General features: G+C 41.5%; 1 protein-coding gene across 1 annotated transcript in view; it reads right to left on the bottom strand.

The window, feature by feature from the left end:
• Positions 1-17,744, bottom strand: part of LRP8 (LDL receptor related protein 8) — a gene marked incomplete at its 5' end in the record, with an annotated part of 170,039 nt that overhangs the window by 35,090 nt on the left and 117,205 nt on the right. Inside the window, one exon of the mRNA XM_083868076.1 lies at positions 2,072-2,200. Within this exon, the coding sequence (XP_083724202.1) occupies positions 2,072-2,200 (129 nt within the window). The remainder of the gene's footprint in view (positions 1-2,071; positions 2,201-17,744) is intronic.

Here is a 17,744-nt window from a genome sequence, read left to right as displayed (position 1 = left end):
GATTTGGATAAGGGAGAGGATAGCTATCAATCCTCCACAAGCTCCCTGTTGAAACAGCTCACACAATTGTTCCCATCCATGAGGAAAAGACCTTCATTTGACAGGCAACCTCCCTGAAAGTGGAGGGCTCCCACTGCAGCCATTCAGCAGCGCCAACGGCTGAAAAGTGAGTTTTGACCTTGGAAAGATGCTGAGTTGAGATCTCAGGACTGAAAGTTTTTGATGTTTGCACCCACCCAGGATGCTCCAAGTTTACCTGTCAGTGCCTTTTCCCCTGGTCCTCATGCCAGAGAATGGCACAGCCAGACCCAGCAGAGATTTCCAGGGTGTGGGGACAATGCTCAGTCATTAGAAATTGGCTGAAAGCTGCAAATTCACTTCTCACCAGTCACCCAACAACCATTGAAATACGGTGATTTGTCCTTGGATTAAATTCCCATTTTTAGGAACCTGCACATGCACTAAAACTGGCAGCTAGGTAAGAGTAGAGATGCTGAAACATCCAGAACAGAAACACTAAGCTATTTCCAAATCCATTAATAGCATCATTATGCTGAAATTATGTGGTATTCAGAACATATTTACATTCATTTTGGGGGTTACCTAAGACTTTGAAAAAAAAGTTCAAAGCAATTTCAAGTAGATTTTTATCATAACTAAAAGACTCCCACTGGTGTGAACAGCAGCAGCAGCATTAAATCAGGGGAGGCAGCCACCAGCGTAAAAATTGTTCTCATTTCACTAACTCCTATCAGGAAAATAGCAATTACAATTATCTTCTGAATTTGTGTCTAATTCAAGCCTCCCATACAAAGAAAATAAAGAACATGTTAAAGAAAAAACACCTTAGAGTTTTACATGGAAATCCAGTAAAAGGAAAAAGAAAAAAAAGGACCAATAAAAAAATACTTTTATGAAGAAAACTAAATAGTGGAAAAAGTTCCTCACAAAGTAAAAGCTTTAGTAGTATTTTGTTGGATAAAGCTGACTGCAAAGAAATAAATTTGTCCACAGCACTCCACTCAGAGCCACAAAATGTTCATGTAAAACCTATTTCGTCATACAGCTTCAAAGAAAAGATATAATGTGGATTATGAACTGGGCAGGAATTAGAGCCCAAAACCCAGTTTTCAAATGAAGAAACTTCAATTTGTGCTTGAATGTAATCATTCAACCCTTTCACCTTACGTTAATGGAAGTAAAAATAGCATTGCTGATACCACATGTAACACTAGAAATACTGAGGAATAGGTGAATACACAGAACTTAGGGAACTTCTTAAAAGTCTAGGATTATTTGCACAAAACTAATTTAATAAGAATAGCATTAGAAATTAGAAAGGTGATTTTACTTCTGCACAGACTAGCAAGACTGATATTCCCTAAATTCTGGTGGTCTGTGTAAAAAGAAAGTTGGAAAACCAACTGGAATACCAAAGGGAGCCACAAGAATGAGTCAAGCATTCACTCCAAAGAGAATATTTGGCATCAAGGAGCATAAAGAACTAATATATTTGGTCTATCAAAAAGGCAGCCTGAGAAATGGTTTGATCACACAGTGTAGGAGTTTTCACAGACTGCAAACACTGTTAAAGGGCTCTTTCATTCAGCACAGAAAGGCCTCATGAAAGGCAATGGCCATTTAGGGACTGAATTTAAAGCAGTTATGGGTACAGAGTACATCATTCTCTGTCTCTCAACGTCCAGGCCTATCTATTCCACCCCAGCAGAAGCCAGCCTGAGCCTGTCCCCACTCTGCAGTGACAAGGACACAGCAGGAACCTACTGAGCCACCACAGAGGAAGGTCTGAACCTTATTTAAGTGCTTTCCAGATCACCTGGCTGTTAACCCCAATAATAATACTTAATTCTTCATGGAGTTCACACATTCTCCAGCCAGCCCCAGCTGGAGAATCCTTCTTTTCTCTCTGTTTCTAAAAGTCACCACTTAGCACTGCAAAGAGTGAATAAGTTTGTTGGCAAGAAAAGTCATCCCTTTCCATGCAATTTGTAACAGTCACTCCAGGACTTTTATACTCCTAAATGGAGATGTTGCATCTGTATTAACTCACCAGGAGTGCAACCAGCCTCATCAATTCCACTTTCACAATCCTTCTGCCCATCACATCTCCAGGATGATGGGATGCACTTGTTGCTTAAGTCTCCACAGCTAATTTTTTCAGATGGACACACTTGTTTGGCTGGAAGAAAAAAAAACAAAAGAATTAAACAGGAGTTAAACATATTTCTAAACATTTGTAACATTGTTTATGCTGTTAAAGGTACTTTTACTTTGAATGGCTCGATCCTGAGATGTATTTGAATGAAATCCCAAGTCAACCTGCTGCCTCTTCCATCAGGTCTCCCTGCACAGGCTGCCCTGGGAAACCTTCCTGTCCCCCCAGCCTGTGCCTGCCACAGCCAACCCCTTCCTGGAGCATGCAAATAAAACAAATACCACCTCTCACTCTAAGCCTAACTCAGCCAAAATGAACTGAGAAAGTTCCAACAGACCCACAGGGAATCCAGCTGAGAACCTGGGGCTGGTTGTTACAGGGAGGGATGCTCAGTGCAGCACCAGCCCTGCCCAGCTCTGCCTCCCTGCCCAACACTCAGAGCTGGAGCTGTTCAGTCACTGCAGCTCTGCACAAACCACTTCCAGCTAAGCCAGGAAAAAACAAATTCCCTCCTTTTGGTACAAGGGTGTGTGTCCATATTTGGAAAGGCAATTTCTAAACATAATGATCTGGGCAGATTGTGGTCAGTAAAGCAGAGGAAAAAGCAGCAAGGACAAGCAGGAACTCGCAGGTATTTAACAAATTGAGCTGTAACTGCATAAATCGAAGGCAACTGTGATGTCAGACATGGAGACACAGGAAGATCTACAGAAGCAAAAACTCCAGTACAGGCAAGAACACAACTATGAAAAAGAATCTGCCAGATTTATCTGGAACCAAGTAAGCTGTGAAGTTCATTCTCTCATAACTAGTTTGCATTGCTAAAATTCCTATTTTTTTTTCCCCTTCATACTAGTGTAAAGAGCAACAGATCTACATTTATTGTGACAAGGCTGCTGAAATGCAAATGTTCCACAGTTTAAACAATTGTTTAGCATTCTGGAATCATCATCCAGTTTGGCAGGATTTTCTTATTAAACAGACCAATTTCTCTCTTCAAAAAATTAAGTGCATCCAAATAGTTCTTCCACTGGTATTAATGATAACAATGCTGTATATGGCTGCAGGTCTACTGAGCAAGGGGGAACCCAAATTCTAAATTAAAACCTTCGCATTGCCTTGCCCTGATAAAGATACTTACACAAAGTCAGTTTCCCTAGTGCTGAGAGAGAGAGGATGAAAACTATACCTCCCCTTCCACCTACACAAGGAGGCAGTGAAAGGGCATCTCACAGCCCCGAAGCATCAATCAGCCATTTGGAGAGCAGTGCCATTTAATCCCTGCATTTCTCTGTCTTAGCGCCTTGAAGTGTTATAAGAAGCAGTTTCAAGAAGCTGTGGGCAACCAATACATCAAGAAAAATTAGGTCCTGCCACAGACAGACAGTTAATAACAGATGTAATGAAGTTTTATAACCCTGAGGCATGACAGCATTTCTGTTGAAATTTGCTCACTTGCATACCTAAATAACATTTATGAATGTTGCATTACAGGAGGGAGGAAAAATGGGATCCTCGCTTAGGCTTTGGGATTATTTTTCCAGAAAATTAGTAATAAAAACATTGGAAAGGCTCCCCAACAAGACCTCACCAGGATCAGTGTATCTGCCAACTCGGGCCAGGTCCTGTGTCCCCATCCCTCCCTTTGTACTGCCCAGCTGCAGTAAGGTCTGGGTTGGACTGGCATAATGGGAACATTGGGATACCAAAAACATTGCAGAACATTTATTAATCAGGTTATGGGTCCACATTCCCCCCGAATTGTTCTAGTTCTTCTTGCTCTGGCAATGGTGATGGAAAGGAGAATTTGTTTCAATGCCAAGGAGGAACAGGTCTTCCATCCTCACTGTAATTCTCCATTGAGAATCAAGTGGGTCAAGACAGGTGGGAACATGTTCCACACACCTGATTTTGAAGAAGATGAAATATAATCATAAAACAGTACCACACACTGGGATCATTAATCAGCAAAATGTTACTTATTGGTCACAGTTTAAAGTATGGGCATTACTTTTGCTTGGCTGCTGTGGGCAGATGCTTAATAGCTTTGGGAAGCTGAAAGGTTTGGTAAGGTATGAACAGAAGGCTCCTATTTATGGAAAACAATCTCTGTGTTAATCATCTCCTTGACAGAATAATTAAAGACATTTAAAATATGTAAATCAAAGCTTGAACTTTCAGGGATGCAGCAAGAGAAGCTGCTGTTGGTCACAGTTCATTGAATCTCTGCATTCCAGTGGTTTCTGCACCCAAACAATTATTGCATGGAAGCCAATGACTTGTAAGCACTGGCAGGTGACAGGGAGGAGATCTTGCACAAAACTACAAACAAAACTTTGGTGAAAACACACCTGCATTTTCAGCAAGTTGGGTGTTTTCCTCCCCTTTCCCCAACAGGCTGCAGATGCAAGTGGAGTCCATGTTGTTGTCCACATTAGTATTAGAGAGGCTTTCAGCAAGTGCAGTCCAGACTTAACATTTCTGTTTCTGTGCATGCCTTACACAAACCCAGGCCTCTTGGGCTGACGTGACCAAAATGTTTTACTTCCTTCTGCCTCTTTGTGCAGTCAGAAAGGAAAGGGTTAGTGCTGTGTGTGATGGTGAGTGCTCTTCTTACCCTGGATGCATTCTGGACCAGGGCGAGTTATAGCACGATCTGCCTTTTCAGAAAAGCACCATTAAACAACTTGGTTGAAATGTCAGACACATCAAGACCAATTTATCACAATGAACTGCAAATGCCAAGGATGGACAACAATGGTTTATTTATAAGGAGACAAGAGCAAAGAAGACAAGAAGGTTCCATTTACTCACTACCGCCAATGGCACATTCTTCTTTCTCTTTATAGGAGGCTACAAAGTCTTTCAGAGAACCATAGAGCCTAACTGGCGCCCCACTGTTTGCTTCCTCTTGTGCCACTGCTGTGCTTTTCAGGCTCCGGACATCATGTATATTCAAGAAAGCCCAAGAAAACAAAATTGATTTACTTTCAGAAGACCATTTGTCAGGTTCTCACCAAACAGGTACTCTAAGAGCATACACAAAATGCAATTAAGCGGCTTCTACTGGTGGGAAACCCACAAGACTTTTCATCAGCAGACTGAAAAGAACGCCCTTTGTGGAAATACATCATCTTACAGGTCTGAACAGCTCCTCTATCTCTGTTGAAATAACTCCCTGTCCTCTCCAGACTGCCCCATGTGGTTTTCCCAGGTTCTTCAGAAGCTCCAACCCAAAACTATTTTTTCTACAATGGAGAAAACTCAATACTAAAATGATTTAATTTTTTCTGCTATGCCAATGAACTGTTCCCACAAATATTTCCACTTCTTTTATTATGGAACTTAAAATTCCTACCTCCCTCTTTCCTTCAGCAATGGTTTACGTTGTCAGCTTTTTTTTTAAAAGGAATGTTTTTTAACAAGGACCTCTCCTCCTCAAACACTGCCCTTCAATCTTTTGTCACAGCTGGCAGAACCGCCTCAGAAATGTACCAAGAACAAAGTAAGTGTTCATACCTGCTCAAGTACAGGACCAGAATCCAGTTTGTTTCCAGACAAAACAAGCCAAACTGGCAAATGAGCAACTGTTCTGCAGAGAGGAGGGGAGCTGACAGGCAGAGATGGCTTAGGCAAATTCAGAACTCAGCGTTCTCAATCACTGAAGATTTGTGATTCAGAAAAAATCTCAGTCACAAGTTTGCATATACAGTTCTTTATATATATGTGTGTATATATGAATGTATATCCCAGTCTACACTCACACTATGACTTACAACTCAAAGTTTCCCACTGAAGTATTTAAGGTGCATAAGAAACACAGTTTAAAATCCATCTTTTGACTTAAACTATTGTCACACCTGAAGGTTTGTCTGACTGGAACTTTCCTTCCCTTGCCCCTTCTTTCTCCCAGCTGTGGATGGGTGTGAGGAACACTGGCCTCTACCCCATTCACCACCAGCTCACTCAGGACAGGTCAGTTTTAGTTTACTTTACTCAACCCTTCAAGACACATCAGACTCTGGGTGTGATTCTATAAGGTGTGTTATATCACATTTGTTATCTCTGATCTCCCTGATGCCTCCCTTGTGAGATCAGGATCAGGAGTGTTTGTGTGGGGACAGCAATGTCCATGGTGGATAATTCCCATGTCCTGGGAGTTTCTTTGGCCCTGGTGCACAGAGCACTGTGAGCATCCAGGGACTCCCCTGATCCCTCAGCTTTCACTGGGTGCTTGAGTTTGAACCTGTGCATCAGCAATACCCAGAGACAGAACACACTATGGGGGGGAATGCTCATCAAAGAATTGTTCCCACTAAGGTCAGGAGCTGCACTGAATTTCCCTCCTGTCATGTAAAGAAACACAGTACAAGCATCAGCCTGCTGGGATAGCAAGACTTACATGAACTTGTAACTTCTACAAAAGCCAGTGCAACTCATCCAGCAGCAGTACTTGGGCTGTTCACCATATCTCTATTACACATACACTTGAGATCATGAGAAAATACAAGCAACTCTACCATTTCAGCTGAAAGCAGCCCAGGCCAAAACAAATGTCATGATTAGTGGCTTAAGTGAATTAAGATTACAGCAGTGACACTTGGAATGAGACCAACCTACCAGCAATGACGCCTTTGTTGACAGCAGCAGCCTCCCCATCCATCTGCTCCCACAGGAAACTCTTCTGGTCAAACTGGGGCACACTGACAACACCAATTCCCAGGGCCTGGGAGCTTGAACTGATGGTACCTGACTCTACATTTATGAGAGTGTGAGTACAGGCTGATGTGCCATAACCTTTGAGGCAGCATTCAAAGGCACAGAAATAGTGAAAAATCTATTCTTCCTGAACAAAAAGATCATTACCTTATAGACACTGCCTTTAAACTTTCAACATAAATTAAGCAACTCAAAAGACAGATTAGGAAAGGCGACTAAGGAACTATCTGTAAAATGTCAGGAACAGTATTAACAACTGATACACCTGATAAACAGTTGGATTCAGTGGTGTGATTTTTGTTTGATGATGACTTATGTTCATAAGTTCCCAGGTTACAGAAGAGGATTTGCACAGATTTCCCTCCATTGCACTGCATAGTGTAGCCCTTATTAACTCCATTCTTGTGTGCGAGTAAGAAGGGCTCCTTTATAACACCATGTATCAGCAGTCTTTGATGAGACTCCAACTCTTCTCTACCTTGAAACTGGAGGGAGAAAATAAGCTTAGCACACAAAGGGTTCAGCTTGTCTAAAAGAGATAGGTAGCAGGAACCTTGCTTTTGTGCAGATTAGCACATTGGTGATTACCACCTCTGACATCAGAGTGAAATAATCACAAATTCAAAATCCCAGGATTAATCCTAATTACTGAAACAGAGACTCAGTGTAAGAGTAACAGTGAGGTAACTTTAATAGGAAGAGTGTGTTCCAAAAGCACAGACACTACAAACAACCTCTAGTAAGAAAATGATTCTCTGGGATCATGCCAATAGTTTTAATAGGTAATATAAACTGTATTTGAGCACAGTGCAAGGAGGTGAGAGACCTCTATAGCAGGCTGCACAGATAAATGGCATCAGGTTTTAGCTGAGCTCCATGATGTCTCACAACATGAACCACCTGCATGGGCCAGGAGGAACCCCAGGTTCAGAGCCATCCTGGCACACCTGGAATCCTGAATACTGTCACAGTCCAGGACACCAAGCTGCACTGAAAGGACTGCTAGTCTTGGCCTTCCAGTGTACCATTTTATCTTCGATTCCTATGTCTTACTCATCCACTTCAAAAGTCAAAACTACCATCAAACTTGGCTACACAAAGTATTTCCTTCCCTCAGTCTGACTGACAGGACTTCAGCTGATTTTCTATTCCTATAAACAAAGCAAATGTTCTTTTGCTGTGATCATCTGAGCACATCTCACCTAGTTCATCTGAGAGCTTCTCCAGATACTGTTCTGATGGCACTTCTGTTCTCTGCCTGATGTGCCCAACAGGCCCTGCTGCTGAGAAATAAAGTCTTTAAATTGAAGTCAGTTTGTTTGTTTGTTTTGGGTAAATCCAAATCTAGGTCAATGGCCCATGGTAAACAGGTCAAACTGGATGATTACATGATCCTTCTTGGTCTCAAACTGCAGGAAAATTGTGATACTTTCAGTAGGAATCAGAAAGCTTTTTAATTGCCTTTAAAATGGTCCTCACGGTCATACATCTGAAATGTCAGAATTTACTAAGATCAGATGTTTAACAGCAGTGAGGATATAAGGCTGTTGACCCTCATTAAATTCCATTTTCTAACCATCTAGTGCTTGTAAAACAGCAGTGGGTTTTTAACTGGTGTCTGTAGAACACATTGTGACATTCCCCCACTGTCAGCTCTGGTTGTGCACAGAGAAACCAGTTCCTAAGAGACCATGACAGGTGATTAGGCATGAGAGAGATGCACATGATACAGTGAGGGCTCTCTGCTCCCAAACAAACGACATTTCCTTACCTGCCATTGCACACATGAGAACTCTCTGCAAAAGTTCATTCCCTAAAGCAGCTTTTATGCCCAAGCACCTTGAGACAAAAGCTGCCTTTCCAGGGGAAACTGAACAACTCCACAGATATTGTCAGCAATCCCTCAAGGCCAGTCCTTGGCTTGCCTTGGCCTTTCTGCTCCATCCAGCCCTCTCTGTATGATCAGCAGTGCCCTGATGGCTCTGATGGGAAATGCCTCGAGGCACTGCTTTGGTCAGGGATGCACAAATCCCTCAATAAACCTGAATGAGACACAGGATAACCCCGGGATTCCAGCTCCATTCCTTGCTACCATTTTCTTCAGATTTTGGACAACACCAACATACACAATAACCATGAGCACACCACACCTGTGCTGCAGAGCTGAGCTCAACTCCACGGGGCAAGGCAGAGATGTGAACAACAGAATGAGGCTGGTGCAGCCCAGCTCCAGCTGAGTGAAGCATCATTGCCCAGTGTGCAGCCATGGAGAGCCCAGGAGCCACGTGCCACCTCGGAATGCCACTTTCTCATCTTTCCTGACACCACAGCCATATGGTCACGAGAAACATTTCCTCAGATTAATCCAGAGAAGAAATGAATACAGCCCTGTAGTGACAGCTCTGCTTAATGACAGTGAAGCACAGCCCTCATTGTTTAGAGGAGCAAAAAGGGGATTTTGATAAACTCAAGTCAGATGCCATCTGCCAACTTTGTCCCCTGTTTCTACCAACTTTGGCCCTTTGCATGTCTTCTTGATTGATGGAAGAGGAAAATCCAAAATTGACCCTGGAATTAAAATGGAGAGATGCTTAAAACCCTAACATGGTCCCTCCTTGTAAAACCACCAGACCCTCTTGCCTTTCTCTCTTCTCCTCTAAACCAGAGCAGAACTTGCCTTCAAATGGAGCTGTGTGTCTAAGACATTATTCTGGCTACTAAAAACCTGAGTTTCCACATCAGATTTCTTCAGATCACTTTGTACTACTTAAAATTTTATTTTCTCTTCACTGGTGGTTTTCTCTCATCTCAAGGACCAGTTGGTCATGCCCTTAGCTTGGCACAGAGGCAGGAAGATACTAATGAAAACCACAGGGAAAACATCCAAATAAGAAACCAGAGCAGCTGAAGAAGAACCTGTTCCTGGCAGAAGTAAAGCAGCAATGTGCACTGCTGATCCCAAACAGTTTCATATTAAACTGACAGTTGACTTTGGTAGTTAGCAAACACCCAGGCCTGCCAGCAAAACCCAGGACTCAAAATTTTCTTTAGAGATAGTTTTCTAATAGAAAAGCTATTAAATATTCCCTTTTGTGAGAGGCATTTTTCATGCTCAATCAAAAGCTAAGCTTAAAAAAAATCCAACAATGACATGACTTTAAGAAGGTCAGAAAAAATACTCTGCTTTTTTCTACCCCGAACAGAACATCTTCTTTAAACTCTATTGTTTCTAGAGCTTGTTTGAAGGAGAGTGATGTACAACATTGTCCTGTCAAACCTCCCATCCCACCACTGTCTACATCAATAATTACCCTGTCAATCTATGTACACATTGCCAGTTGCAATGCAGTTCAGCCTTACCTTCCCTTCTGTATTAACAGTAATGGGGGAGGTCAGGGGAGAAAAGAGAAAAAGAAGAAAAAAAGGGGGATAAAATGAAAAAATTATTTTGCCTTTCCTTTAGCCCAGAAATCAAATGGAACTCCAATCTTTGGCATGGTTGAGAGTGAGCTTTGTTTCTCAACACCAATTCTCTATCTCTGCTTTTTTCTAGGGATGCCTCCTGTGGAAAACTAAGTCGGGCTATAAACAACCTTTAAAAACCTATCATGAGCCACTGTGTCCCCCCTTGATTAGTGATGCGTGATGTTTTAAGGCAGTTGTGATTCAGGCAAGCCTTAGGAGAATAAAACACCCGAGGGTAAGAGCTGACCCAGCACACACTGGTAGCAAAGGAGCTGGGAATCAGCAGAGTTCAAACACAGACATGCTCCGGGAAGAAAGGGGAGAGTCAAGGAAGAAATGAGAGTCAGGAGGTTACGGTGGCACAAGCTGGGCATGAATAGGAGTCAGCTAATTAACCCCGGGAAATGCAACTTCTGAAAGGAAAACTTGTTCCCTGCCTGAGATCGGGGATTCCGGAGCCTTGTGGGCAAACAGATCTTGGAACAACCAAAACTTTCTCACGCAGCCACAGAGGTGATAAATGATGTGCTGAGCTGCTGAACAGAGCCCTGGGATGTGGCAGAGGTGGGGAACAGCCCCAGCCTCCCCCCAAATGGGGCTCATTACAGGTTTTCTGTCACCTGTTCAGGTGTCATCGTGTGCCTAATTCCCATGAGCTGGGCATCCCATGGGCACACCAGAGCCCACCCTTGATACAAAGCCCATCCCTCCTGGTCTGAGTTGGCAGAGACCGTGGAAAGAAACTGATCTCTACAGAAACACAGGTAATAGTCATATTCTCCTGATCTGTCCTGATCCAATAATGCTTCCTGCTTTATTCCCAGGCTTTGGGTCTAAATACATTGCAGCTTTAACAACATCAACTTTCTCCACTAAAGATTCAGTGATAAAATACTCCAGATTGCAGCACACAAGAAATCAATCATCCCTCCCTGTATGGATTTGTAACGCAGCAGTTTGAAAGCATCTTGGAACCATTTCTGCACAGATACTTTTAGAAAAGGGACAAATTTACTTTTTATTGACTCAAATGTTATTTGACTGGCTTTAGTTTATAGATAAAAGTGACAGAGTTTTCTAGGCTTTCTTCAAATTGTTGGCACTGTGACCTTGAGCTGTTTAAAAAAATTAGTTTCTAAAAATAATTCATTCTCTCCACGGGCTGTATCTCACTCAGTCCAAGCCTATCAGACATTATCACCTTGGTCACTTGTCAAATTCTTATACAAGCAGCTAAGCACAGCACCAGGACAGATTTTTCTATTTTTCTTCCTATATATTAATTTCTAGAATGCCCCAAAATATGCATCCCAGATTCCTCCATCTCTATTACAACAAATCCAGAAGCAAATTCCAGATGGCAGCTTATTTCATACATATTCTGGCATATTTAGGCACTTGACTTCTCCACTTCTTTTGAAGCAAATTAATGCTCGACTCAAAATTTGGTTTTAAAGCATAGTTTAAAAAAGAATTCACCTGACTTTATCACACAATTAGCAAAATCCGATTACCACATGCCAGTCTGAATTTGAAGACAGAAAAAATATTGTATTTTGTAAATACTGAAAATAATGACAAAAATCCCTTAAGTTGGAGAAATTCACAGGCCCAGTGCACAGAGTGGATTTGAGAATACTGAGCAGGTGGAAGCAAATATCCAGAATGCTACTGGATGAACCCAGTGGACAGCTGCCCTGATAGGAGGGGTTTTGTGGGAACAAAAGAGAGCAAAAAACCTGGAAGGATCCTCACAATATCCATACACTGTGCTCATTTAGCAACCAAGAAATATGTGGAGCCAACTTCCACCTCCAGTTCTTTCCAGCAAGGCAGCAAGAGAGTACTTGCCCTGTAAACTGAGATGTAAAATATTATATATATATATATATATATAAAACTAGTATATAACAGATATGTAAACTGTATTATATAAATTTTACTGACAGTAAAATTTATATAATCAGGAAATTTATAAAAATTTATATATCAGGAGCTGGCAGTTCCTGTCTCTCGCTCTTCCTTATCACTTAGGCAGTAACTAGGAAATTGTCAGATATTCCAGTACCATCCTGAAGATAAGCATAGTTTGCTATCTGATGAACTCCTAATGAATATACTGTTAATTGCATAACCTTCCTTCAGCACAGGAACTTTTCTGTTCATCAAGGGCATGGATAAAACAGCTTCTTTGCTTTGGAGCATCCTTGTAATTAATAATATATTCTTCACACTTCTAAATATAACCCATAATGAGATGCTTTAAAGGATCCAAGCTGCACCTTTCACCAAGTGCTTTTGATCAGAAGGGAAGGAGCCAGAGCTCAGACAACAGAGGCTGCTGGAACGGCGACTGTCGCTTCCCAATCCTGAAAGGCTGAAAACGACTTCAAACGGGGCTCAGCAGCAAAACATGCCAAAACAGCTTCCTCCACCTGAAACACAGTGCCTCTTTATCTCTGGGCATATTCTGTGCACATCAGAGATGAAAAGAAGTATATATAATAGATATAGATAGAATATATATGATAGTCTACATAGATGTATATTGGGTAGCTTCTACTCATTAACATTCTACTCATTAACTCCATGAAAACTCTGCCATCAATCACAAATCAGGTGAGGAGCTACTATGATGTGCAAAATCTCCCCAATTATATTTGCTATCAGTGTGACCTGGCAGCTCTCAAAGATTTCTCCTGGTTTCCATGTGTTCAGAAAAACACATCTCCAAAGATCACAGAACAGAAAAAAAGGTTTCTTGACACCTATGACTTTCTCTGGAGACGTTTTCCAGAACTTCCTTGTGCTGAGGGTGGCAGAGTGCTGGAACAGCTGCCCAGGGAGGTTGTGGAGTCTCCCTCTCTGGAAAAATTCCCAACTCACCCGGACATGTTCCTGTGTTACCTGCCCCAGGTGACCTGCCTCAGCAGAGGCATTGGACTGGATGATCTCCAACCCTGACAAATCTGTGATTCTGTGACCTTCAAATAATGATCCATGGTTGGGGAGAAGAAAGAAGAGTGGTTCTCCCCCACCTGTGGAGTTCCTTTAATTGAACAACACAATTTTTGCCCTGAAAATTCCTTCCCAGTGATTTGGATGGAGCATTCCATGACTTTGAGGTGGAATTTCTTCCAGTGTCAGAGCTTGCTGTTCCTTGCAGCAGCTGGGCCAAATGCCTTCACTGATAAACTGTGAGCATCACTGCTGGTCTGTGCAGCAGCTGAGAGAACTCCCCATGTCTAAAAGCCTAAGGACCATTAAATGCTTGCACAGCAAAGGCTGATTCTCCACATCAACACCGTGTTTAAACAGCAGCATATCTTTAAGACAGGTACCTATTCTGACTTAAAGACTTCAGTCAGTCAGGATTTCTGTACAAGTGAGTCCACTTTATTTGCCACTACTGTTAAGAGCTGTATCTTATCTGTGTTTCTCTTATCTGGTTTCCTGGATCAGGCTGATTCTTGCTAAGCTAAAGAAACAACTGTGTGATGAAACCAAAGAGACAGGTGTAAATTGATAAAGGTGACTCTCAACCCTCTCTACAATAAATCTAATGCCAAATACCCTTCTAATAAGCTTTATTTTTCAACTCTAATCATGTGAGCCTTGTAAGGTTGTTCACAGCCCCTTGTCTAATAACCTTTCCACTTTATAGCACCTGCCCATGTCTTTTACCACCTCTCACCATCTGCTCTTCAGCTTGCTTAGCACGACCTCATAATTATGTTGTAAAATACTTTTTTCTAACCTTTATGTTTAAGTCAAATCACATATGACAAAATACACCCAGTAGCTTATTAACATTCACAGTATCTTATTAACAAGGTCACGATTCAATCAAGAACCACTGAGAAGTGACACAACTCTTGTTTTCCCTAACACGGTGACACGGATTTTTATTTTTTTTTTAATCTTGATGCATTATGTTCCATTATCAGGTTCCCTGTCGTTTTGTCCAAAACTAACAACAGCCAGTTCAGCACACACAGCTTTGGAGCTGAATTGTTATTGCTGCAGCAGTCAGGAACTCCAAGTTTGGGCTGCAGACCTTCTACAGCAATTTCTGTACTGCACTCTGTTTAACCTTTTAAACCACCCTAAAAATACAGCTTTTACTAACTTACTGAAATTTCCACCAGTGTTCCAACATTTGCAAAAAACAGTGATGTGAGTTCTAAAAAAAAAAAAGTACAGATCTGAAAACTGACTGGCTGTGTCCTTCAATGAGAGTTTGTCAGTGCTCTTGCTTTAAAAGCCAAACCTTTAATAGCTGCTGTTGAGTAGCAGGCATGTCATTAAATGTACAAATGTAACTTCTTTCTCTTCCTTCTGAACAGAAATGAGAAATACTTTCAGTATTTACTCAGTTTCTGCCACTGCAGCCTGTACTTCCACTCTCACTGACCAGTGTCACACTATATGGATTTTCATAAAGCTAAAGAAATTCCTTACATTCCTTCCTATACTTGGCCACAAAATTCTCATGCTTGCTTCTGACTTTCCTTATTCAATGAATTGATTACCTAACTCCCCCTTGTACCCAAGACTGCAATAATTTCAACTCTCAATATCTGGATTCTTACACAAATTTCCTACAGAAACAAAGTTTCCATATACAATTAATGCCTCCCCACAATAATTTGCTTCTCTGTCCTTGTAACCAAATGTGGTGGCCAAACTGAATAAAATAACAAAAATATATGATACCTCGAGGGGAATTTTTCTATCTTCACTAAAAATACATGGCAGGGCAGAATGGTCTGCTGAAGGAAAGGCTGCATCAAAAGCCCAGCCTGTACTGGCTGAGAATCCACACATGAAGAAACTGGGCAAACTTTTAATTGGAATTCTTACTCTCTTATGCACCAAAGAGTCAATCAAGCCCAGGACATGAATGAATACAAGTCAGGGATGGAAGAGAAATCAAATTCACAACTTCTGGTGCTCCTGAAGTATTTGCTAACTCAGTGATTGAACTTACTTTGCAGGAATCCCACTCACAGAGCAAGCAGGAGAAAAGCTCACAGAAATAGAGCATAATGTGGTTCTTAAGGGCTGGTACATGATTTTTTAATGCTTTCAGCAGGAAGACTTTCTTTGCAATCTACCATAACTAAAAGAAGCAGAATAGATCTCTGAGACCAAGTTCTGCCACTTGTACAGTAGGTAAGATGGTACTTGATCTAGATAAAGTAATTTTTATGACATTCAGGTTGAAAGTACACCTCATTTCCTATGCAGGTCAGCTATAATTTCCTACACAGCCACTTAAGACTTGAGGGACTGAGGGATGTCAGAACTTTAAATAACTGCACTCAGAGTGCCCAACCTTTCCAAAACCTTCTCTGACAAGAAGAGCTGTCTTTAGTAGGTCTTTCCCACCTGCCAACTGCAGGAATGAAGGCACACAGAGCTCAAGGGGAAAGGGTCTGGCAGATTGAGGAGCTTTGTCTCAAGACCCAAAGCACTGGCCCAGTCCTGGCTGCCAACATCAGGGACAGGGCATGGCTGGCAAGAGCTCAGGCACTTCCACTGAAGGCACAAAGGGCAGCTGTGAGGCAGCTCCTCTGCTCTCTGGGCATCTCTGCCATCTTCCCCAAAGAAAACAGATGCCAGGCTGCTAATCTGCTTTAGGAGAGGGAAAGAACAGCCTGGCAAAGATTTTGATCCGTGTCACAATTACAGTTTAGTCCTAGAGCAACACACATTTCTCATGATCCCCAGCTGGAATTAATACAAAGGCTGAGCTGAACCAATATAACCTTCAGAATGGGAAGGAAATATTCTCTTGCATTACCCCTAAAAAGCAACTGAAGCATGAAAAATGTCTGGATACCTAAAGAGTACTTCATTGTGTTAGGCTGAAAAAATTTAAACCAACAAAAACGTCAATCTAAAACAAGAGTAGCCACATTAAATCAGAAAAAAAAAAAACAACCAAAAAAAACCACCAACAACCAAAAAACAAAAACTAACAAACAAACAAACAAAAAAACCCAAAAAAAACCCCCCATAAAAACAAAAAACAACAACAACAAAAAAAACCCACCCCAAAAAAACCCTCCTTTCCTCATGTTTGAAAAGACCCTGATATCCTCAGTGACTATGCCTGGAGAAGTGTGCTCATAACAATATTCAAATGTATTATTTGATTACATTTTCAATACAGGTCATACAAAATATGAAACCTGCCTACAAGTCCCCCCAGCATCCAGATTCCAGCATGTGCCCATGGTTATACAGAACCCAGGTGTACATGGTTCTCCATGACCCAGGTTACACAGAAAAGCAAACACAGACTCTGTGAGCCTGTTACAGAAGAGGACATGCGGTGCTCTCGCTGATTTTTAATCAACAGAGCAACATGACTTGGCCAGCTCAGTCTCTCTCCTGTGTAGGTCCAGCTCTTAACTTGGTTTTAGCTGACAACCCCTGCACTCTACACAATGTGCTCAAGCTCCATGTGTAGTAACTGTGTTTTTAAAGACAGATTTCTGCATCCATTGCTGTGTGCACTGGCTTGTGTCATCCTTGGCTGCCTTAACCATGCTCTGAACCATCACTCTTTTGAGGCTGCTGCTCCTCCTTCCCCTCTCAAACCTCTCCACTCTCTCCATCCAGCCTGTTTTGATCTCTCAGGATCTCTGGAGTTTGGGAAAGTGCTGAAGTAATTACAGTACAGAGGGAAGTCAGTCAGCACATGTGTGGGTATGAACTACAAAATTTTTTCATTTGGCTCAGGAGGAGAGAAAATGTGTCTTGAAAGCCAGAAACATCAGCCCTTGTTCTCAAAATATTTGATGAGCAGATAGGGACACATTCACTCCTTCTGGAACATAAGTTACACGACAGCTTCCAGTGGCAGCTGCCTCACACTCTGGAAAAATCACTGCTTTTCCAAACCAAAACCATAGGAGATGAATGAAAAAAATCCAAGTGAAGGAGAAGAATATGCAAAATTGTTGTTAGGCTATGTAAAGTTAAGAACTGACCCCACGGTTCTGATTTTGCATAATAATTGAATACACTTTTTGCAGGAACCAGAATCCCAGACATGTTTTTCTTTTAATTCTTTTACACAATTTTAGAGATTTCTTCTTCATTTATTATGTATAACAGGGATTACATTTTTATTTAGTTTAAATTGGCCTTTTCTAAACATCATTCTATAGCTTCCAGCTACTTCCTTTTGAAATGCTTTCATAGTGGTCGTCTCCCTGGTATTTAGAACTCACCATGACTAATTCCTCATAGCTTCTTAAATATATGCAAAAAGAAAAGGACTTTCATTTATGTTACTAAATGCAGTCACATCACAGACTGTCTCCTAAAATCAACCTTTAAAAACAATAATAAATATTTCATACCATATGCT

This window comes from Zosterops lateralis (genome assembly GCF_965231275.1).
Source record: "Zosterops lateralis genome assembly, chromosome: 9".
Lineage (NCBI taxonomy): Eukaryota > Metazoa > Chordata > Aves > Passeriformes > Zosteropidae > Zosterops > Zosterops lateralis.
The sequence above is the reverse complement of the archived record's forward strand: the minus strand, read 5'-3'. Positions and strand labels throughout refer to the sequence as shown.